This window comes from Salminus brasiliensis, chromosome 23, assembly GCF_030463535.1.
Source record: "Salminus brasiliensis chromosome 23, fSalBra1.hap2, whole genome shotgun sequence".
Lineage (NCBI taxonomy): Eukaryota > Metazoa > Chordata > Actinopteri > Characiformes > Bryconidae > Salminus > Salminus brasiliensis.
Genome location: NC_132900.1, coordinates 25,701,482 through 25,726,566, shown reverse-complemented (window position 1 = coordinate 25,726,566; position 25,085 = coordinate 25,701,482). Strand labels below are relative to the sequence as shown.

General features: G+C 40.7%; 1 protein-coding gene across 1 annotated transcript in view; it reads left to right on the top strand.

Annotated features, from left to right (window-relative positions):
• kcnb2a (potassium voltage-gated channel subfamily B member 2a) overlaps window positions 1-23,691 on the top strand; it is a 32,212-nt gene extending 8,521 nt beyond the window's left edge. Inside the window, exon 3 of the mRNA XM_072668776.1 lies at window positions 20,116-23,691. Within this exon, the coding sequence (XP_072524877.1) occupies window positions 20,116-22,020 (1,905 nt within the window). The 3' untranslated portion in view covers window positions 22,021-23,691. The remainder of the gene's footprint in view (window positions 1-20,115) is intronic.
• Window positions 23,692-25,085: the final 1,394 nt, after the last annotated feature.

Genomic DNA, 25,085 nt, shown 5'->3' with positions numbered 1-25,085 from the left:
GCATGGTTACAATAGACACTTTTTTTCCCACAATGCAATGCTAAACAGAAAGGGAAGAGCTACTCAAGTCTGGCTAATGGTGCAAGTGCTGAGGCAACGGTGGCAGGAGAACTTACAGTGACATATGCTGGCATAGCAACACTTTATCACTTCCTGTTAGCGCAAAACTGGTTAGTACCTTAATATGTTGTAGTACCTAATATTAGTGTGTGGTATGCAATTGGGACACAGCCATAGACCTTTTTTAGGACTTCTCTCAAGAACAAATTTCCAAGGATCCTAATGCGCCCATCTGCTTACAGATGCTTTCCTTCACCCAGTGTTTGTCTACCTGAGACAACAGACAGCACAGGCAGGTTCCCATTCATCGCCGCTGACAGTTTTAGCTGGCCTTTATTGGCAGGACGGAACGTGGGCAGCTGGAACTGCGGGTCCCGCTCTCACTACACAGGACGGGGGTTGATTTGCTGCCACTGTGATTTTTTGGCAGTCAATCATATGTGTGAGTCAGCACAACACTTCAGTACCGCCTCAGAACATTGCTGTCCACCGTCATCTCTGCTGTGACAGGATGGGAGGTTCTTGAACCTGATCAGCCATAACATTACAACCACCTGCCTAATATTGTGTAGGTCCCTGTCATGCTGCTGAAGCAATGCCATGGACTCCACAAGTCCTGTAAGTTGCAAAGTGGGCCTCCATGGATCACATCATTGAGCCTTGGTAGCCCATGTCTCATTGATTGTCGTTCCTTGGAGGTACTAAGCACTGCATACCAGAAATTCATAAGACCTGCCTGATGTTTTGGAGATGTAGGTTCTTGTCTTGCGTGTTCGTTCCACTATTTGCAAGATAACATCAAATGGTTTAGGTTCCATTGGCATAAATGGACAGACATTTGTTCAGTTATAACACCATAGGCTTAATAAACATGTAAGTAAACTTATAATGCAGTCTGGTGCTAAATTCTGGATCAGGTCTATGTAAGATATAGTAGTTTGAGGGCGTCGAAATCTCACACCGAAGCAATATGTGGCCTAGATCTCTGCCTTATTCCATTACATAGGAACGGGGCTTAATAGTAGTGTTAGAAATAGAGCAAATGTCCGTCACTACAGTGACTTATGTCATCTTGCAATGACTCTTCATAAGTCGCCAAGTACAGCTTTTCAAATACATTATTCAGGGCTTATGCAGGTGTTATTAAAGCAATATGTAGATGACAGATATGATTATAAAGTGTCATAAACCACCAAGTAGTCCCTGTCATTTCCATTATTTTGCCCAGGACAGAAACGGTCACTCTCCTTGACTACTACTAAGTCAGGAAAAGTCTAGCTGACACTGCCTGAGGTTAGTTGCGTCCACGCAGTACCAGCAAAGGGATCGCGACATAATCTCCTTTGGTTCCTAGTCTGCTCCCACAAATAGCACAGTCGGAAGGGCCTTGCCTTGTCTGGTTTATGCCATCTGGTCACGTGGTCAGCAGAGCTGCTAATTAGGCAAAGGTGGTTTTCCATCGCTAAGAAAGAGTGATTACGAAAGAACACTGTGTGACAGAACTTTGGTTTCCTTCCTGCGACTGGTTGTCCACTTTTCTCCATGGTTGGGTCACCAAGTTTAGGGAGGTGGGGTGGAATTTGTCCATTTGTGCAGATGGCCCAGCTTTAATCCTGCTTTAAAATTAGCCCTGTTCACATCTTCGAGTGCATCTTCAGGGAAATCGGTTAGACGTAGTGTGATGGTTAAGGGGTATTGGCAGATTAAAAATCTTACAGAGAGATGTAAGGCTTTGACCTTGCCCTTTGATAGCTCATGTATTGATTAGCCGTAGCTGCGGCCCATTTTAGCCCGTCCCTTCCCCCTTGACATTCTCCCTGCCCATGGTATCTCAGAGGATTTAGCAAAGTGTCCTCTCCAAAGGGCACACAGCGCTAACCCCTTTGCATCACATGATCAGGCAGAGCTACTTAAAAGAGCTTGCCAGCCGCTGAAACATATGTGATGAAATGTGTGGAACATTGTTCTTCATACTGGGCAGTAAAACATGAGTGTGCTGGATGTTTATGTTTTTCAGTGTACAACGAGTAAGAATATTCCTGTATGCCAATTAGCTATGATAAACGAAGGTAAGTCAGAAGTGTAACACCTTGCTGTTTCAAAGGTTCAAAGGTGCACGTATTTGTCACTGTACACGTTTCACGTGTATCACAGTAGCCAGACTGTCAGAAAGTTAATATCAGCAACATTATTAGATGTAATGCCCTCCCATTTAACAGTACTAAAAAGCCAGTAAGATGTACACATTCACAGCACTGTGAGAAATTGTAATACAGCAACAATGTTAATGGGAGATCTTACCCAGACAGGCTTATCAGACATGTAACACAACAGCATGGCTGTCAGATGTTTGTCAAAAGTGGTATATAACTGTAAAAGTGTTTTGATTTGTAACATTAGCAATACTGACAGAAACTTAATAAAATATAGCACTAGAAAAGCTGTCAGAAATGTAACACCCTGACAAATTTTCATAGCAATGTAAACAAGAGATGTAAGCAGAGCTGTCAGAAATGTGGTACTAGAAACACTGTGATTAATGCAATACAGCTACAGAAAAGTTTGTTGCATTTAACACAACAGCAATAGACAGAATTCTGACAGAACTGTAACACTCTTACAAATGCAAAACAACAGCAATATTGTCAGAGACGTAACACTAGAAATGCTAAATGAAATTTAACATTGGCAGTATTATTAGTACTGTAACACCCTGACAATTTAATTTGGTTTAAGGTAAAACAGCAGCAAGGCTGTCAAAGATGTAACACACTGACATATTTCTCAAAAGTGGTACATAACTCTAAAACTGTCAGATTCGTAACACTAGCAACACTGTCAGAAATGTAACACCTTGACAAATGTAATACAACAGCAAGGCTATCAGAGGTATAACAGCAATACTGCTAATAATACTGCTAATAATACGGCAGTACTGGAAAGATCAGTCAGTTGGTAACACTAGAAACTCTGTCAGAAAGGTAACACCTTGACAAATCTGTCAGAAGTGTTACAAAACTGTAAAGGTGTCAGATGTGTAACACTAGCACCACTGTCAGAAATGTTAAACCGAGGCACATTTGTTGGAAAGAAAATGCCAGCAACATTGTGAGAAATTTGACCTAGACACACAAGTAAGTCTGTCAGAGGAGTAACACTACCAACACTGTCAGAAACATCACAAATTATTCTAAATGGATTCTGTGTGGGATGTTTTAACCAGCCTGACAAAAACCACCAGTACAGTAAATGTTTTACTGTGTTAGAGCCTCCAGTCTTGGTGATGTCTATTGCGTCTCATTTACTTCCGTTTAATACTGCCATTCAAGGCTGAGGGAAGACATGCCTTTCTAACATCATAATTTACTTTTAGATGGAAACTTGTGATGGGACTAGTGTTTTCTTGAGTACACACACTGCACTGATTTATTTTCATAATGTAAAACATGAACGTGAACTATACAAATAATCCCTCTTTATGTAAATTGTAATACATTTTGCCAAGATTGACCATTTTTAATGCTCAGTATATAAGCAAAATGCAGTGAATGAAATAAATTGAATGTTTAATGTACAATAAATCATTGTATATATATTTTTTATATTTGGCCTATCTGTGGACAAATTAGCATAATAATCATAATCACCAGCAAAAGTGTTGTTTGTCCTTAAGGGTGACTTTAATCATGGTCATGTGTTTTCATGCTTTAGTCAGATGTCAGGTCAGTGATTACCACATTTGTGATTCACATAACTGGATTTGTTTAATGTTTACACTATATATATATATATATATATATATATATATATATATATATATATACACACATTAAGTAGATTTTTGTAGATCATTTAAGGAATTATTTTACTTTAGTTCTTCTTAGTAACATACAATAACAACAATAATAATAAAAAGGATCCATACAGAAGCAAGGTATGAACATAGGTTTGTGTGTAAATAGGTGTTTAGAGCAGATTCAGCGATCAGGTTGCGGCTGCTGTTCTTAAGTGCCCATAACATGAATAATAGATTGCATTTCTAGCGAACGTCAGTGACACGACGCTGCTCTGCCTGTGTTGGGGGTAGAGGAGTGTGTTCACTGCAGTGCGTGATGGAGACAGCTCTTCCTACTGTCTATATGAAGGGTAAATAAAACAGCTTACACTAATGTAATAACTCACACAGGGTTAATATGCATACACCAACAGCTATTTGTCTATTTTTAGACATTGAATTCAATATGTCATGTATTTTAGAAACATTTAGGAATAAGGTAGTAACCCTTTAAGCCCAGACACAGTTTATATGATGGGTAACGAGATATAACAAGGCCAAGACCCAAGACAAGAGATGTTTAAGCACATCAGTCACAATTTTACAATTCTGTAATTAATCAAAGTTGTAAAACGTTGTAAAAAGTGCAAAACCTTTTCACATACTAAAACGCTCCTTATTTGGGCACTAAAGTGGATTTATGACAGACAAAAGTCAAGTTGTGTGAGCTAGGTTAGCTTAGCTTAGCCTAGTTTGCGAACAGGCCTCAGTCAGTACAGGCTCAGTTTCATCTAACTAATGATCAAATTACACAAGTTTAGAGGATAAAGACTCAAAGAATCAAGAGCATAAAGTTGTATTCTGAGGTGTGAACACTAGTGGATTAGGCTTAATTTATACATTTATCTCCAAATAAATTTGGATTTTATTTGATGAAAACTTTGGTTCCAAACTATTACACAGGGGTCATCCTGCATGGCACATTCTGGTCATCATTCCACTTTTCCCTTCTCGGAGGTAAACCCTGCTGTTTTTCAAAAGGGTTTCTGAGCAGAAGCATCTCATTGACATTTTCCTAATACAGGGGAATTTGGCTGGCTTCCCGCCACCACTTTTGAGAGCCACACAGGTCAGGAGATGAAGCGAGAGAGGAAGAGCACTTTCAGGGTCCAGCGAGATGTTATTAACCGGAGTGTGAGGTGATATCAATCACTCTGGAGCGCCTTCACCCTTTCAGCCCACCACAGAGTATGCGCGTATGTGTGTGGGTGTGTGTGTGTATCGGCATGAAAACACTGCCATCACTGCTCTGTGCTGCCGAGGTCACAAAAGAGGAAGCATGGTCCAAATAATTAACTGAAAGGTGTATTGACAGAAAACGAGCAACGTGTTTAATATAGAACTGTGCTGGCAGGGGATTTAAGTGGCGCTAGCGAATACTTAGAGTCGATGAGGCTCGTGCACTTTGCAGACACATTGTGCTGAAGGTTGGATGAAAAGGCAGTTCCTGCTCAATGAAGGTGTGATTTTTCAGCAGCGATGACATTTAACATCTAATTACACCATTTTGGGCACATTTTTCTTCATCAGCACCTTTTCTGCTGTGACAAATTGAGCAGCATCATAAAGATCTTCATAGACTTGAACTCAGCACCTCAGACTGCTATTAAATGTCATTAGGTTCATTATTGAAAGCCATTCTCTTACATATTGTGTTGTGTTTACATGGTGAATTTACATTTTTTAAAACTAATAGGGGAGTAATTCTGCAAAAGGGGCCCATATCACAGGAAGTCAAAGGTGATATATATATGTGTGTGTGTGTGTGTGTGTGTGTGTGTATCTTAAAGTCACAGTAACAAAAGCAGCCTGTTTATTTCTTAGGGGCTACAAAAGTTCTGAAAATGGTCTGTTGGATAAAAAAAAAACATACAGAAATAGTTGCAGGGGTTAAAAAATTATAATAATAAGGGGTGAAAGGAAAAAAGTAAAGTATGGGCCCTTTAAAAGCTGGAAGATCAGTCTGGTCTTCAGTGTGCCAGTGCTGTGTAAATGTTTGTGCATTCTGAAGGCCTACAAACACGATGCAGCGGCTTGGTTTTCAGCTTTAAGAGAAGCATGCTTGGTGTCAGCTGTGCCTTCCATTTCGTCTCACTTCGAAAGAGTTTTTTCAGGGACACCTTGAGAGTGATTGATCAATCCAGGTTTCAGTGGGACACCAGCGAGGAAAATCAAACTTTTTTGTTAAGGCCAATCAGCAGCCCTGATTCAGCCAGTTAAAGTACAGGTCAATGATGATTTTTGCATACAAAACCTGGACGAGAACCTTGTATTTCCAGTAAATTCTTAATTTCTCAGGTGGATATTATATATATATATATATAAGATAATGTAAGGAAGCGGAAATCAAAGGATCAGTTAGGACACTTGAACTGTAGAAAAGGCAACCTGTAAAAAAACCCTGATAGACCTGGCCCCTATCAGATTAACATCACTTGAAGCTTTCATCTATTAAAGAAAGGAGAAAAACAAGATCAACTCTTGCTTCAGATGTGAAAATGCCCACAAGTATTTACTGGTTTGAATCCTGGGTCATGCTGCTTGCCATCAGCAGCCGGAGACAGAGAGAGCACAATTGGCCTTGCTCTCTCAGAGTTGGATGGGTTGTTGGCACTACCTCCCCACTTCATTCCTAGTGTGATGTTGGTCAGCACGGGCGTCTGTTAGTTGTTATACAAGAGCTGGGCAGCCGTGCTTTCCTCAGAGGGTAACTGGTAGAGCTGCATTAGCGACAGTGGCAATCAGAGGCAATGGCTGACTTTACATGTGTTAGAGTAGACAAGTGCTAGTCTTCACCTTCCTAGTTTTGGGGGCTTTGCTAGTGATAGGGGGAGTCCAAATAACCTGACCTTTGCACAGGGCTGTAAAGTATATATTATTTATTATATTTACTTTTTTTGTAATTTATCCCATTTTATTTGGGCCATCATGCACCTTATGTTTGCTTTTAGCACATTGTCAGTAGATGCCTCATACAAGTGTGTCCAGGTCTCTATTTAAGGATAATTGCAAAGAATCTTTTAATAAAAGCTGCATTTACAGTTACCATTACCTTCTCACACACACCTTTTACCTTTTATACCTTCTATACCTTTAGCATGTTACATTATATATAGCCTTCTGACAGCTTTTGGCTCACTGGGCAAAAGCTCTGTCTTCTACGTCCCATAAACTGGAGGTCAAATCTTTCAAGTAATTACTCTATTTTTCCCTCCGATTTATGACACAAGTTTTTAATTCTATTAAAGCGGTACCCCCAACCCCACCCCTTCACTCCCTATTGTAAGGGAACAATACAAAAAGGTACAAAGAGTACCTACCACATTATGAGCTGAATCAGGTGGCCAAATGTTAAAAGCCTTCACACACTCTCCTAGACTTGGTGATGTGGTTTCTGACACTGTATGCACTGTATCAGCCCTGAGGTCTTAGGGTTGGGAACCAGGGGTCGAGGCCTAAATCTGAGGTCTATTAGCTCCGCCTAAATCCTCATTTAAGCTCATAGATGAGCTCAGTAGAAGTCTTTCCAAGAAGATCAATCTGGGGAACGATTTTTAGAGCTTAGCAAACTTTCAGTGGGTGTCTCTCTGGGGTGAAATGGAGAACTTTTCTAAATAAAGTGCTACAGAGAACTTTGCAGAGGTCAAAGGCAGAGGAGTCGAAAAAAAGTCATAGTCAAAGTTATATGGCCAACCAAAGTCATAGCGCTGCTCATCTGTCAGAGAGCACCTGAGCTGACCGCAGACTCGAACACTGGTCAGAATCAGTCTTTCTATACAGTTCAAAGGCTTTTCATAGCTAATGACTGTAATGAGGTTAATGTAACTGCATAGGCCGCATAGCAACACATAGCTGATTGGTCAAGCCATTATGCTTTACATTTAATTAATTATTATAATTTATTATTATGTTATTAATTATTGTTAGTTTTTGATTATTATACATTTCATCTTTGTAAGATGTGCCACTGCTTTTTTGCTGTCCACTCACAAAATGTTCAAAAGTTTGTGGACACCTCCTCCAGAGTTTCTTCTGAAACCGAGGGTATTAACAGAGAGAATGTGCTTCTACTCTTCTAAGAAGGCTTTACATTAAAGAGCAAGTGAGTTAGGTACTGATGTCAAATGACTTGTTCTGCCACTCCAACACATCACAAATTTATTGGATGGAGCTTACTGGGGGCTTTGTAACACTCTACCCCATGCTTGGTATTGGGTATGGTGACCTTGTGGGTCACTGCCCCACAATTTATTTAAGTGAATAGTTTCATGTAACATGTAGTTATTACATTAAGAATAGTTATATATGGTGTTAATAATTTTCTGTAGCAACAATAGAGGCTCTAGGCCAGCTTGTTCCTCTTCTGATTGAGTTTGTATTATTTTAGACCGTCTATCAGCAGGCAAAAGATTGCTGAAACAACTTGGGCTGTATTTGATGGTGTTACAGATCAGTGCTGACAAGATTTGGCTTGGTGTGAATGTTTATTTGTAACTGTTTTGACTTTAAAGAAACGCGCCTGTCTCAACAGTGCCTTAGCATTGCCTCCTGTGGCTTGTATCTCCAGTGATTTGTAGGTCCTGGTGTGATTGATCACGGAGCTCTGCGTTCTGTTTCTTTTGGCACATTTATTACGTGCTATGAGCATCCAGTACCACCTCAGATGATCTATATGAGTGTTGCTGGGGGGGAGGGGGTTATGAATCAAAGCTTTTTTTGGGGAACATAATGCCCAACCATGTCACTTTAGATTTCCCCAATTGTGTTTCAATGCATTGAAGATTTATTGTAATTTACTAATTCAGGCTCCGCCCCCAAAAATACATTCTTTTGTAGCAAACCAAATGAAGTCACACTGCTAGATGTAGTGCTGTCCCAAACTATGTGAATTCACTTGAATATTGTTTGTTATGTTGGTTTTCATCCTGCACCTGTTGTTGACACAGATGTGCAAATGCACACACACAAAGCTTGTCTAGTCCCTGTGGAGAAGTACTGCCAATAGAATAGGACTCTCTGGAGCAGATGAACCTATGAACCTACATGAACCTATTGGCACCATGCCTAATGCCAGACGTAGGGTAGAGTGTTATAAAGCCTCCCAGCATTGAGCTGTGGAGCAGTGGACCTGTTTTCTCTGGAAGGATGAATGATGCTCCAGCCAGTACTATCCTTCATTGCAGAAGTGAACAGTGAATATGCAGGTGTCTCAATACTTTTGTTCAAGTTCAAGTTTGTTTAACAACTTTCAGGTAGCGTGTATACTGGTAATACATACAAAATGTGAGTAGTAAATACATTATACACATGCGCTAGCACTACATTCATATTACATTGCCACTTAATTCAGTACCAAGCATACTTGAAATTATGAATAGTTATGAAACATACTATTGTTAAATATTGTTGTATTTATAGTAAGGCAGTTTGTGTATTTGAGTATTTGAACAAGCTTATGGTATCAGGTTTTTTTTGTGGTTGTTGTTGTAGTGCCAAATTCTATGTTGTATTTTCCCCAGTTTATATTAGCTACAACAACCAGCAGAGTTATGTAGAATTATGTAGTTCTTGGTTACGTTACAACGAATGAACATGTTGGTGGGCGGAGCTTGGCTAGCTCAATTGCAGTAAGCAGTCATATAATCGCAGTGTGGTATTTTGTCCCGTAGCACTGGGAGTTTTCGCAGTCTGTGTAAAATCTGTCTGGGACCAGTTCGGATCCGGAACGCCCCTCTCTGTAATGATGCCGCGCCACAGCAAGCTGTGTGTTATTAACGTGACATGACAACAAAAGTGCCTACTATTACCTCCACCTACCCAGCCCCCTCAGCCTTAGAGCCCTTGCCACAGCCGGGAGCCATGCCAGCGTCGTTTTAGGATGAAGCCTTGGTGTCTTCATCCTCTAAACACAGCCTCGCCATGAACCCTGGAGTCATCTCTGTTTCCGCATTGTTCCGCATCGCTATATGTGTTATAGAAGCCCTGTTTTTTGTAAGTTCAACAAGGCCTGTCATGATCACTAGTTAAAAAAGCCTAATTTAAAATGATTGATGAAAATGAATCCTCTGAATGAATCTGCATGATGGTGCATTCTAAATTCCCATCTCTTATACAGTTAGAAACAGAGCCTGAAGCAGCGAAACAACAGAAATAACTCTAAAGGTTTAAAAAGCAGAAATAGCTGCCATTTGGCACAGCTTTAAAGGGTTAAAAAAGACAAAGGCCCTGTTGGACAGGCGGAATAGCAGCCTGTGCTCTGGCACACACTCGTGAGTGTGAGGGTTTCTGCGTGTAAGTAGCGGGCTGAGGATTCGCCTGTACATCATGGGGAGTCGTTAGGGCCACATTTATTGACTAATCACTGTAATCAACACACACACCCCTCCACTGTGTGCTTCCTGCCTCCCCCGCACATGCAAAACACACTGGTGCACAGTTTAGACAGCGCAGCCCAGGAACGCAGCAAAATACACTTGTTTAACGCTCAGAAGATAAGAGTTATTGATGTTTTTTACTGCACTGTTACTGTCATGAACTACACTACAGACCAGATGAAATTACAGCACATAACAGAATTACATTACAGTCCAAATGGAATTACATAACATTACAGTAATGTTTTATAGGAATTTATAGGAATGTAATTTCATTACATTACTGAAATATAGGAAAAAATTACATTATGCCAAATAATTATATTATAGTGTATTACAGAGATTTGTACATTATGGAATTATATTACAGGACAAAAATGTCATTACTTTACACTGCAGAATTACTTTATAGTAAAAACAATGTTTACATTATGGGATTGTATTACTTTGATGAATTATATTAAAGAAAGAATAGAATTACATCACTGTAAGGACATTTACTTACATTACAGAACAAATGGAATGGCATTACTTTGAGAAACTGCATTACATACAAATTGGAATTATATTACTTTAAGAAATTACATAGCAAATGGAATTGCATTACTTTGAGGAATTACTTTAAGGAACCAATAAAATTACATTACTTTGAGAAATTACATTAGATAACAAAGGAATTACATTACTTTGAGAAATTACGTTACATAACCAATGAAATTACATTACTTTAAAAATTACATCAGATAACTAATGAAATTGCATTACTTTTTGGAGTTACTTTACAGAACCAAAGAAATTATATTAGATAACAAATGGAATAACATTACATTTTGAGGGTTTAAGTAATAGGATAAAGGGAATAACGTTACATTACAGAGTTACGTTACCAAATTACATTGCTTTGCGCAATTATAGTCAGAACCTATTAATCTAAAATCACATCATTCTTTTCCGCTCGCTGGTGAAAGCTGTGGCTTTAAGCTCCAGATCCGCTTGTTTCTCTGCGTTCGCCCGCAGTCGGCTCTGTTACGTCATTAGCGCGGCGTAATGGGCTGAATGTCACTTACTCAGCACAAAGGCCTACTGCCAGGTCCGCTCCAAATAAACCCACCCTATAAAAGAAACCCACCCAGTCAAACAGATCCCGTGTCACCCTTCCATAAATAACCACGATATTGATCAAGACATTCTTGGGTTTCCAGACAGAATTTCCTCTTCCTCTGCGGGCAGAAATGATAACAGTGTTTTCCAGAAATAATTCAACCTTCATTCTCTGCCTCCCTCCCTCCTTCACTCACTCGCTCAACCAGCAGACCTTCAGAGAGAGCTGTTCTGTCACAGGCTTCTTCTCCCAGGCTCTTTTGTGGGTGTGGATGTTTATCTGAGAGTGGTAATGCAGACCACACTGCGACAGGACTGTACGTTGTAGAATGCCCTGAAATGGGTTTCTACTATAACACCATCAAATTTCAAATATGCCTCAAAAGCTCAATGCTGGGGGACTTAATACCCCCTTAAGTCCATGCCTGGTTTTAGGCATGATGCCAAATAGTTCATGTTTATCAGCTGCAGAGAGTCCTATTCTATTGGCAGAACTTCTGTGCAGGGACTAGACAAGCTGTGTGTGTGTGCATTCACACGTCTGTTTTAGCAATGCATTCATTGCAAGGGGTGTCCACAAATATTTGGACATGTAGTGTCATTTTGTGCATATACACAGCAAATAACTACACATTTGTTATATAATTACTCTCCATGCTGTTTTCTCTATGATTCTGTACACTAGATATTATATAGATATAAATGTCACCAATTAAAATTCAAAGTCAGTTTTATATGCAGATAAATGTATAGAATTATTGTAATTCTATTGCAGGCACCAAATCATTGGTTGGAAGCTCTGCAAATTATTGAAACAGACAATTGCAGTGTATAGTTTATCATTTAGTAAATTCTCACTAAAATAAAAATGTAATTGGTGTGTTTTTACTGTATCAACGTGACAAGTGATTCCGAACAATTATTTTTACCTTATTTATTTAAGTTGCCAAAAATGGGTTCTCTGGGGTGGTTGGAGTAAAGCCATGACTAACCAACCAGATTATATACCCCTGCGATATATGGTTATTTAAAGAAACCTTTTCTGTAGTTCTGTTCCTGTATAAGGAATCTTCAAATAATATAAAGGGCTTTTCCTAATACACATCGAAGCCAAGAAGAACCCATAATTTATCAGAATGAATATGATCCGAACATGGGTGTGTGGAGCTGTCCGGGGTGCTGAATCTACACACGCATGATCAGCTGCTATACCGTTTCTCATTGTCATCTTGTCTTTCTTAACGTTACGCTCAACTCTCACTCACGCTCCAGTGTTTCTGTACTTTCAAACGGGACCCATTTAAACTGATCTGTTGTTAGTTATGTCATTCTTCCTCAAACCAAAACTTTTGTCATGCCACTCTACTTTATCGTCCACATGTGTGGGTTCGCCCCCCATCGCAGACCTGTTTAAATCCACCCCACAGTGCAAGATTAAAGGACAAATCCTCATGTTCTGCCAGATTGCCTTCCGCAAACAATTCCCCCACAGACTGGCGTTTTTTCACGCTCGCTTGCGAGTCCACGGGCGAGTCGGTACAGTAACTCAGCGGGCAGCCGAGCCGAACGAGAGAGAGAAAAAAAAAACCCTCCAGATCTTCCAATTAATCTGCTTAGCCCAGGGGCCAGATGTTCCAAGGACTAAAAGACCGGCCCAGGTCACAAAGAGCTCAGGCAGGACAGCTGCACCCAAAACCAGGCGCAGGGTCCACAATGGCACCCTGACAAGTCCACCCAGCGTCTGACTGCTGCTCACGAACACTAGTTCCACATGGAAAACATACTGAATAATGATGAGCTTATTTTTATGAGTTTTTTTCTGATCGTGTGATGTTCATTTAACTGAAAGTGTATGTCTACGATACCATTTTCCCACACTGGATTAAAAATTTTTGGTCGACGTAATGTAAAAGTGGTTCTGAAGGAAGTCTGGCTTTGAACTCATCCTTTTCTAATGCTGGATGAATACTTTTGAAAAAGGAGTGTGAAATCAAATCCTGCACCCTGCAACAAACACTTCTTTAAGAACCACTTTTAAGGTATAGTCCATATCCAGACCATGGACCATTGTGGAAGAGTATAAGATCACTTTATATAACATCACTGCCGAAACTTGGAGATGGCCTTTTCACATTTTAGCACAGTTTGCATCTTGCAATAGTGTGATAACAACCACATAATGAGGAATATTAGATATTCCATCCAGTTTTAAAAAACTTTACCATGGTTTGGTCAGCTGGGTAATGCTGGAGAGTGAAGTGTGATCTTTCTTACAAAAGATGAATATTAGAGAAACAGACTGTATTGTGTTTCAGGATAGATCTGTTACAGGATAAGATCAGATGCTTTTATTCCATTCAGAATTTTGTACTGGTATCAGCCCCTATAGTCAACCATACCCAGCCTTACCCCTCTTTACCTATCCAAACCCATATATGTCCACATTAATCCATTTCCATCTATTCATCTAATACCAATCATACCCATCTATAAACATCCAATACCAACCCATATTCATCCAGACCCATCCATAAACATCTAATATGACCATACCCACCTATAACATCTAACACCAACCATACATATCTATAAACATCCAATACCAACCTGTATTCATCCATACCCACCTATAAACATCTAATATGACCATACCCACCTATAACATCTAACACCAACCATACATATCTATAAACATCCAATACCAACCTGTATTCATCCATACCCACCTATAAACATCTAATATGACCATACCCACCTATAACATCTAACACCAACCATACATATCTATAAACATCCAATACCAACCTGTATTCATCCATACCCACCTATAAACATCTAATATGACCATACCCACCTATAACATCTAACACCAACCATACATATCTATAAACATCCAATACCAACGCTTACCCATCTATAAACCTCCGATACCATCTATACACATCCATAACCATCTATTCTTATCCACACCCATGCCCATCCATACTATCCACACATTCCCATTTATACCCATCCATACTCACACATACTCACCCATAATCAGCTGGTAGCTTCAGTACAGAGATTTCTAGTTTAGATTAAGGATTATTGCACTATTAGTGTCACTGGGAGTTCTGTATTCACTGAAAGTTCATTTCTGCATAGGGCTACACCGGGGGCTTATATCAATCAGAGCAGGTGGTTGTAGCTCTATACTATAGCAGTATGTACACCATAGGTGCCGTACACCACAGATGTTGCAGGTGGAGCTAAGACTGAAAAACACTGAAGAGTCCCATTAATAAATTTTTCTTCAGGATGTAGTTTACCTCAATGACATCATCAGCATGAGACGCTGTCCCCTCGCTGTGGGTGACGCAAGGGTTAATTCTCTCGGGATGTGCCTGGGAGGATCTGAGCACTTTCTTAAGTGCACATGCCCTGGCCTAGCCCCAAAAAACCCTCACCGTGTCAAGACATGCTCATGTAATCACAGGCTTGGGCCAATCCACAGACAGCCAGAGTTCAATAATCCCCCCTGTTTCCACCTTTAGTCTCTCGTTCTCTCTCTAATAGCTACTTAAAAATACCCCAGCCATCACTAAGCAGAACAGCGAGGTGCACAGAAATGCACAGTAATGCCTCCGTCCCAAAGTTCAACCTTTGATGAATGAGAAGCCTGCAGCAGCGCAGCCTTGTGGGAATTGATGTCTTTCCAAAGTTTAGAGAGCTCTGACTTCTCACGTCGTCCTTCAGTACAGGACAAGCGTTTGTTTAGTCTGATATCTTCACTGTCATATCCAAACATCTAGTTTTGTTTTCTACATCAGATAAAATCTTGTAACACAAGGTTTAAAGGCCCATATACAGAAAAAAGCCCCAAAATCCACTTAATTTTTCCACCCCATATGGGGCCCATGTTTAACCCTTATTGGTCCCATCACTAACCCTGGTGGGCATCTGTCTGTGGGGCCAACATGGAACCCAAGGACAAAACCTCCAAGTTGAGCTACCCTTATAGGCCACACATGGGCATGTTACCTGGTATATGAGATAAATATAAAGTATTTATTGGTTTTATACAGTATAAAACCAATAAATGTTAAACAAAAACAAAGCAATTTTAAGGCCAAAGTTTCTTAGGATGTCCATAAACAGAACATTATTAAACATTGTTTCACCTGTTCATTCATTGTTTTTCTTCCACAATCAAGGGTATTTATTTTGGAGTTCATCCTGCTTTTGTTGGAGTAACTGTCCAGAGAAAAGGGTTTTCTACTAGATTTTGGAGGAGCATTGCTGTGAGGATTTGATAGCATTCAGCTTTCATAAAAGTGGCCAGGATGTTGGATGATCATCACCCCACCTCTTGTCCAACCCCCCAACTCATCCCAAAAGTATTGGATGGAGCACCAACCATCATTCCAGAGAACACAGTTCCACTGCTCCACAGCTCAACCCTAGGGGGCTTTATACCCCCCTTCTAGCCCACGCCTGGTATTAGGTATAGTGCCAATAGGTTAATGTTTATCTGCTCCAGAGAGTCCTTTTCTATTGGCAGTACTTCTCTACAGGGTCTAGACAAGCTGTGTGTGCACACGCATTTGCACATCTGTGTCAGCAGTGGGTGCAACTTAATGTAGCTGAGTGCATTCGTTAGAAAGGGTGTCCACAAACATTTGGACACATAGTGTGTATATATAAACTACATGAGCTAAAGAATGAAGAGAGAACATTTTAGAAGCTTCTAACATTCAAATGCAGCTGTGGCCCATCAATCACCCTGGCCTTTGTCCGGTCAGTGTACTCTGGCCTTTAGGCACGTCCAGGATAATGACCAAAGCTGGTGATGATTCGTGGTGATTTGTGATTCGTGGTGATGAAATGTAAAAAATGATTCCACAAGTACTGGGAAGACTGCAGAGCCGTACAACACAAAGCAAACACACAGTTACGCACTGGTTAGATGAACTAGTGGAGTTAAAGCTGATCGCTGCATCACGTTGGAAGCTTAGCAAAGACGCTAAATGCACAGGAAGCAATTTTCTCTATACTGATGTAGGTGTCGTAAACAGATTGCTAACTCTGATTGGTTCTTTGGCCGATCTGACATCACATAGGCCAAATTTAGTCCCTCCCAACTGTTTCTCTGTGAGATTAAGAGTAAATTCATCACAAAACAATAGATAATAAACAGAAGTGAGGCATAAAAATGTTTTACACCACTTAAAAGCGCCAGCTGCCTTTTGTGCTGCACCAGCATTTCATAACACATGCACAGACAGAAATGATCCAAAACAGGAGCGGGAATGGAAAGTCTCGCTACATTACCATACATTAAACCCTCACCGCATTGGAGGTCTTGTTACAACAGTGACAGTGTAAGACTATAAGGCTTGCTTCAGGTTTTAAATGACATCCTCTGGGACGTTTAAACAGGAAGGTTGCTCTTCCTGTCCTTATCGACCCAAGCGTCTGACACCGCAAGGGATTACCAGCATGTTTCTTTTTTAACAACGCTGCTGACCTCTGACCTGGACGGGCCTCTTATTGGCCACAGGCGGCCATCTGCTCAAGTCCTACCTTGCGGGGACGATGCCTGCGTCACGCAATGGCTGCCAGTTCAGAGAGCCATTCTAATCCTTTCGCCTACGTCACATGGTGCCACAGACCTTGGCTAATGTCTCTTTTAAAAAGTTGGTATCTTTTTGGCTACTGCCCTTTTTGGATCTGGGCCTTGTTTTAGCTTAGTTGCTGATGTTCTGCTCAAAATGGGATAAAAAAAAAGGCCATCTAAAATCCCCAACTGGCGAAACCAAAATGAGAAACAGACCAAATCTGAGACATTTGAGCATTTTAGCTCCACATGAAAAAGCGTTTCTTAGGGTGTCATTGTGTATTCTCTCACTTCGACCGTCCAAAAGATTTCTGGGTGTCTGATAGGCTTTCCTTGAAAAGCTGGCAGTGGGTGCCGTGCTGCAGAGGATTTCACGTGGCACTCTGAGGCTTTGTGTCCTCTATAGAGTTGATATTAACCTTCTCCTGGGTCAGCCAGCATGTACAGAGTCTGTTTAGGCAGTTGTCAGATAATATGTGCTGTAACGCTGTAACAGCCATATTAACAGCGCTGTGGAAATACTTTTCTGCCTTTCGCATGTGAGCTGTGTGAGCTTTCAGTGAGTGTGCTTACATTGTCTCCTCCACGGGCGGATGTTTGAGGATAATTGTAATAATAGGATTTAGTTGCTATCTATAGTGAGGATACAGAAAGGTTAGAAGTGGTTACTCACTCTTTCCACCCCACAGGAAGAGTCATGGTAAGGTCTTGCGTGGAGTAGGAAGTTTGTGCGCGTTTGTGATGAATAATCAGAAAATGTTGTCACTTAATAAGAATAAGACTTTATTTTGTTTAATGACTTGTCATGGAAGCCAGAATCACAACACGATATCTAGAACCACACTTTATATCAGACAGTCGGTTTGCATGTACAAGAGCAGCTCTGATCCATTAATGTGTCTTACTGTAAAGACGTCGGCATATTTTCCACTGACTCAATAGTACACACGGGGCATGTACACTATCAGGGCATGGGGTTAATAATATGTTCCCAATGTATTTTAATGATAATGCATTATATATGGTATAACAATGTATAATAATAACAATAATAATAATAATAATAACAATAATAATTCAATATGCCCCATCTCCCCATATATATATATATATATATATATATATATACACACAAACAGAAGTGTATACAAGTGTAGAGAAGAAGTTTTATACTCCTGGGAAACTTTATACCCCTGGCAACATTTTCATCTGGTACATCCTGACCTCATTTATGGTCTTGTTACTGAATGCAGTCAAATCCTCACTGCCTTCCCTGAACCCTTTTTATTACCCTTGATTTCAGTACCTATATGTAATAATAACATGTCCCCCATGTATTATGTAGATATATACATATATATATATATATATATATATATATATATATATATATATATATATATATATATATATGTATATATATATATGTATGTATATATATATATATATATATATATATATATATATATATATATATATATATATACAAATCTACTGTATATAACCTTGTATGTCCAAAAGTCAATGTAAAGAGTCATTCTGGAGCATTTCTATCAGTCCATTCATCTTGAAATTCAATATTAACAATGATACAATATAAAGAGCAAATGCCAGATTCTAGATGTTATACATAAATATACATACTAGTAATGCCATTTATGTATTATACACTTATATAAGTACCTATATGTCATATATGTAATAACCAACCCTATATCCATTCACACCCACCGTATTCAAGAGGATAATGCAGTGAGAAAATCTTCTTTACTGAATTTACTGGATTAAAATCTAAATAATACTTTTTACATAAAAGTGTATTCTGACTTTGTGTTCTGGTGGCCTTTGCATACATCTTGTGTCGCTCAGCTTAGCCGTGTTGATAGCGTGTGCGCACTGCTAATGAGGAATCTTTGTTTTAGTGACAGCAGTCTTCAGTGCCACCGCTTTTTATAGTCCATCACAGACGCTCCCTGCATTCTGAATTCAACGGGCGTACATGTCTTCGCCAAACCGCCTCATCAAGGCATATAAAAGAGAAAAATGAAAACGAATGAATGGCTTCTCTGGAGCCCGGAGAGCAGAGGTTTATTAGTGAGATTGATAATATCATGAACTCTGTAGCCTACTATTCTACTATTCAAACAGTGTGAACAGTCTACTTCAGAATATTAGTGGGTGTTATTAGAAGCATGCAAAGTAAGATGGATAGGTGATAAAACTAGTCATGAAAGCCTCGGAAAAGCAGGAGGCAGGACTAGTTGCTGCACCAAGCAAAATCTCAGGAAAACCTGAAGCACCTTATTGGTTCAGTTTACTCTGCCTTAATGATCTACGGTAGGTGACAATACTGACCACAAGGCCGTTATTTCAAATCTGCCCTGTATTATATGAACAGCGTAATGCCTCTGAAATATAATTTTCCATGGCCATTAGATTTAAAGTGGTTTAGCATGATTAACTGCCTGCCTTATGCTTCCATAGATGGTTTACTGAGAATGTTCACTCATAAGATGGACCCCAAACATGAGGAACATCTATCTATTGTTGGTTTTGAACGTTGGAAAAACGGTAGTGCTTCATCAGGAAATGTTATTTAAAGGACATTTTAAGCTAATCAATAAACAAAAGCTGGGAGACCCAGTCTGATCTTTTTTGGCATAATGCTAGCTGGCAAACCAACTAGCATTAATTTGTTATTAGCAGCATCAGCATTTTTACAGTATACCTTTAAATAAAAGCACCGTTCTTTCCCTCCATAGGGCTGCAAACGCAGTGATTGATTTAATGGTGTGAAACGTGATCTGAAGAAAGGCAACTCAGTCTGATCCAGAATATCTGATTACCCAGTCAAGCAAATTGGAAAACCTCAAGGGGCATCCATTCCATAAGCTAACAAAGCAGCTGATCAATAGCTGCTTGGCAGTGCTTATCACTGGAGGTATCTGTGATGAGATTTGTACACAATCGATAAGGTTGCACACAGTGCATCTCCTGTAATTCCAATAGAGATAAGGCAACACTGGTGTCATCCTCACTCTCATTGTACTGTAGGTCTCAAAATACTATAAAAGGCTTCCTGATGTTCTTGACTGTCGTTTTAGCTGCGTAACATTATTAAATTTTGCCTTTTTTTCTTTCTTTCATAGATCCTGGCCATCATATCCATCCTGTTCATCATTCTGTCTACCATCGCCCTGTCACTCAACACCTTACCTGAGTTACAAGTCATTGATGAGTTTGGACAATCCAATGACAATCCCAGTCTTGCCCATGTGGAAGCTGTGTGCATAGCATGGTTCACAATGGAGTACCTCCTGCGGTTTCTGTCCTCACCCAACAAGTGGAAGTTCTTCAAAGGCCCTCTGAATGTTATCGACCTACTGGCCATATTGCCCTACTATGTTACCATATTCCTTACAGAGTCCAATAAGAGTGTCCTCCAGTTCCAAAATGTACGCAGAGTGGTCCAGATCTTCAGGATCATGAGAATACTCAGGATCCTGAAACTGGCCAGGCACTCTACAGGCCTCCAGTCCCTGGGCTTCACTCTCAGAAGGAGCTACAATGAACTGGGCCTGCTGATATTGTTCCTAGCCATGGGAATTATGATCTTCTCCAGTCTGGTGTTCTTCGCAGAGAAGGACGAAGACGCAACGAAATTCACCAGTATTCCAGCATCCTTCTGGTGGGCCACCATTACAATGACGACAGTAGGCTATGGAGACATCTATCCACAAACCCTGCTGGGTAAAATAGTTGGTGGGCTTTGTTGCATTGCTGGTGTGCTGGTGATCGCATTGCCCATCCCCATTATTGTTAATAACTTCTCAGAGTTCTACAAAGAGCAGAAGAGACAGGAGAAAGCCATCAAGCGCAGAGAAGCTCTGGAGAGAGCCAAGAGGAATGGCAGTATTGTGTCAATGAACATGAAGGATGCTTTTGTTCGTAACATGGAACTGATGGACGTGGTGATCGAGAAGACGGAAGAGAAGCCGTCTGACAATCACCTTTCTCCAAGCAGGTGGAACTATCAAAAGAGCACAGACTCTATCACCAAACCCTACGATGCAAAATATCAAGAAGTGGTTCAGTTGGGGTCTCCGGAACGAGTGTTAAAGCCCGGGTCAAGCCCTCAGCGACTGAACGCAAAGTCTCTGGAACAGATGTATAACCAGATGACGACTGCTCCAGCTGCTGCGAGCACTGGTGCACTGATTCCAAAAGGGGGCAGTAAAATGAGCAGGGAAGAGAAGCTGGAGATGAAGGTGGTTCAGTCAGAGCCAGTGCTGAAGGAGCGTCCCATCACTGACATCAGGAGCCTGTCAAGTATTGACAGCTTCGCAAGCTGCACCACCGATGTTAGCGAGGTTGAGAAAACTGCCTTGCTCCCCAATGTTGCCGGAATGCAGTCAAGACACCCTCGCGCCCCACCTCCTCTAGATCTCAGTCAGATCACTGCCCTCGATACCCGGGCGGCTGAAAAGGCAAAGCAGCCCACCATCATCAAAGAGGGCCTCTATGAGTTTGTCCAGTACAAGCCGGAAAGTAGCACCCTATCTCAAGGGGAGGAGAACCAAAGCTTTGACATGAGCAGTGAAAACATCAAGAGCTCTCCAAGAGCAACCCCCAACAACCCCATCAAAGCCAAGGGACTCAAAGTCAACCTAAGCGAATCTGGAGAGGAAGGGTCCTCCAGCCTGCACCTGGTCGTTACCGAAGACACAGCGACACTCACGCCACAATCTTGGCAAAGCCCAAAGTCCCCAGGGAGAGTCTTTGAAGGGGAAGGCTCAATGAGATCCCCGGGATTCGTCCCACCCTCTGGTGAAAGCCAGAGAGGGAAGAACCATGTCGAAAGGCCGGCAGCAGCAACTCCCGCTTCACCTAAACCTGCACTGAATTGTTCCCCTGGCATGACCGGTGCCAGCAGCACAGAGGGAACAGACAGCAGTCAAAGCGCACAGAAGGTCATCAACCACCTACTGTCACCAGATATCCTCAAACCTTCAGGGGACGGAAACCTCTCGCCACCATGTGAGACTAGTATGTGATGCTTTGTAGATACAAGCCGACTGACTACAATCGATTATTGAGCACTGGAAAGAGGCACATTGACGTTCCAGTGTAGTGAAGAGGACGTTTTTTGTTTTTTTTTAGCTTGCGTGGCAGGACTATGTCTATGAGTGTGGATGTTGCTTGAGGTTGATGGGACTGCATCTTTGCAGAGGAAGGGACTTGGGTTTAGACACCCTTTAAGCGGCATGGTGTGCTGGTCTGACCTGACTAACTGCTACAGAAAGGAAGGACAATAATGAACATTATTCTGTTTCTTTCTTTTTCGTTTTTAACCATGTTTCAGTTCTTTGAGTCGGCAAGTCTGAAAACTGGTGTGATCCAAGAGAAAATGATAAAGCGGACTTCTTGCCGGTGATAAAACTGATGTATTAGGTTTCCACCCAACATATCAGAGGAGGCAGGCATCCACAAAAGGCTTCGGCCGTGGCCTGAGGCAAACAGCAGGTTCACTAGTAAATCCACTCACTGTCAAAGTGCTCCACTGTATGCAAACAAGTTCACAGGACTTGAATTTGAGCACTGAAGTGCTCTCACAAAATATGCCTTCATGAGTTTATTTGGTGAATTCGTGCTGTGTGCTAGGCCTCAGTGGCACGATTTGAGGCAAGATACTGGATTCACGCCCCTGTGATGAGTAGATAGTTCACATTTCCTTGCATTTAAGTCCCCCAAGGCACACAAAAAGAGACCAAAAAGAATAAAAACTGAATATTTCACAATATTTCAGTAAGTATCTATGTTAGCATGTTTAGCTTTCATATGTTCAGCATATATTAGCCTACAGCCGTTCACCGTGGATTAGGTGGAAACAGCGCACATACAAATTATACCAATCGTCCAGCACATTTCCAACACCGTGGACAAACGGTCTGACCTTCTGGAATTGTTAGGAAAAGGTAATTGCTGTAATTTGTGTTGCCTTTTATTCATAAACATCTTAGAAAGAACAAGCTGCTAATTAAGGAAGCAGCCAATGTGTGACACAGCAGCGCCCTCTGCTGGAATGAAGAGAATGGCACTTTATATTTATATATATAGCTATACACAAACAACAGACAGCATGAGCTGGTGGGAGGGGGGTAATGCAGTTTTGTCTGGTGTGCAAAAAGACTGCCATACCATGGTTAAAAAAAAAAAAAAAAAAAAAGTACTCTGCTTCTTCATAGGCATCAGAGCTAAATATTTTTTGGGGCTACACAAACTGTAAATACATGACATGCAACAGTCTGCAACAAGTAGAAGTACTGAGGATGGAAGTTGCTGGTGATTTTTTCTAAAGACACCTCAGGCAGGGTCCGACTTCCTGCTTCGAGTATTAAATTATGCGTGCCTTTTCATAAATATTTATGAGAAGGCGTTAAGGTATTTGGCTTCGTCCTATCCTATCTGTACAGGAAAAAAATCTACTTTTCTAGAGTAAAAATATGCAAGTACAACTGAGTTCTCAGGTTTTGTATTATAACTTGAAAAGCACTAATATATGGCTTCCTTCCTTGTTAGACAGTTGTTTTACTTTGCAACACGTGTCATGTATTCATGTTGTATTGACGTCAGGGAACGACAAACCCAGTAGCTCGACACGTATCCCAAGACAAGACCAACTCTCTTATTAGTCTTCATATGTACGATGCAAGTTTTCCTTCTATCAGCCATACGAGGGGTGGAAACCTCCCATCATGGATATTTAACCTGCACAATGTAGAGTACAGTTTTTATGTGACGAACTGGAAGCTGTCATTTCTGCATTTACTCTCATGCTGATGTCTTCTTTTCTTTCCTGCACTTCAGTTGATAGTTTTGTGGCAGTGGCAAAGTAGTCATTTCTATTGTACGATTAAGTTGAAAATAGTGACTGGATTGTTCCAAACACAGTAAACTACCATAAAAGACCAAATAAATGTGTTTGTACAGGAGGAACGTGCGACTGAATCCCTTATTATTAATATCTGATCTCTATTTTCCCCATACATAACCACACCATCTGAGAAGGCTTGACCCATTTGCCAGTTAATAATATATATAAATAATAATCATTTAATATATAATTATAATAACCAGCAGATGTTCATTTTTACAAAAGGAGGAATAATTAAGGCTTGTATGTATTTTTAAGCCACTTTTGAGAGTGAATGTAATTAACATGGGGTCCTGGGGTAATTCTCTATTTCAGGGGGACTCCTCAGTTAGTTTATTCCCGTCCGGATCGACCATGTCTGTATTTTTATTCGTCGTCATATAAAGAAAATACTAGTCTGAATTGCCTAATTTTTCTATTAATATTTTTTATTTATTTATTTTTATTTTATTATATTTTTTTCGTCTAATACTTTTACACCAATAACAGGGCTGCATCTCCCCAGGGGGGCGTCCGGAGGGCGCGTTGAGCTTTTTGACATAGCGCTCAGTCAGTCATCTTAGCATAGCTAATGAGCACCAGCAGTCAACCCAAACAGGCTTGTTAAGTGCTAATTGTTTTTTTTTTTTTGTATAGTAAAATTCATGAGAAAGTGTTAATAAACAGAGACAACAGGAGTCGCGAGCGTTCCGTTCCGCTCCGTGACGGGTGCGCGTGCACGCGAAGGTGAGTAGAAATCCATTGGAGTTCATTACACTCCGTTCAACACATCAAAGGACAGTCCAGACAGCACCCACACTGACCCCGTAGACACCTGGTCACTTCGTGTGACTAGTATCTGGAACACTGGGGTTCACGATGAACTGGAGGTGACCAGGTTGCTGAATGCGTGTAGGCTGCTGTAACATGTGGCTCAAGTGCACCTCAGACGACCTCCTGAAGTGGTTTGAGGGATCTGACTTGTATCCGGTTTAAATGAGTCTCAGGGCATAAAGTTGACACTTCTTGTGGCTCAGCCTTTTCCAAATAATCCTGATGGTCTGATAAGATACCCAATTAAAAAGTCCTTAACACCTGTCCTGAAATATGGCAAAACTTGGTGAAGTAGGTCACAGGATACAGCAACTACAGAACCCCTTAACATGAGAAACTGAGCAGGAACGGCCACTTTCATTAAGACTACAT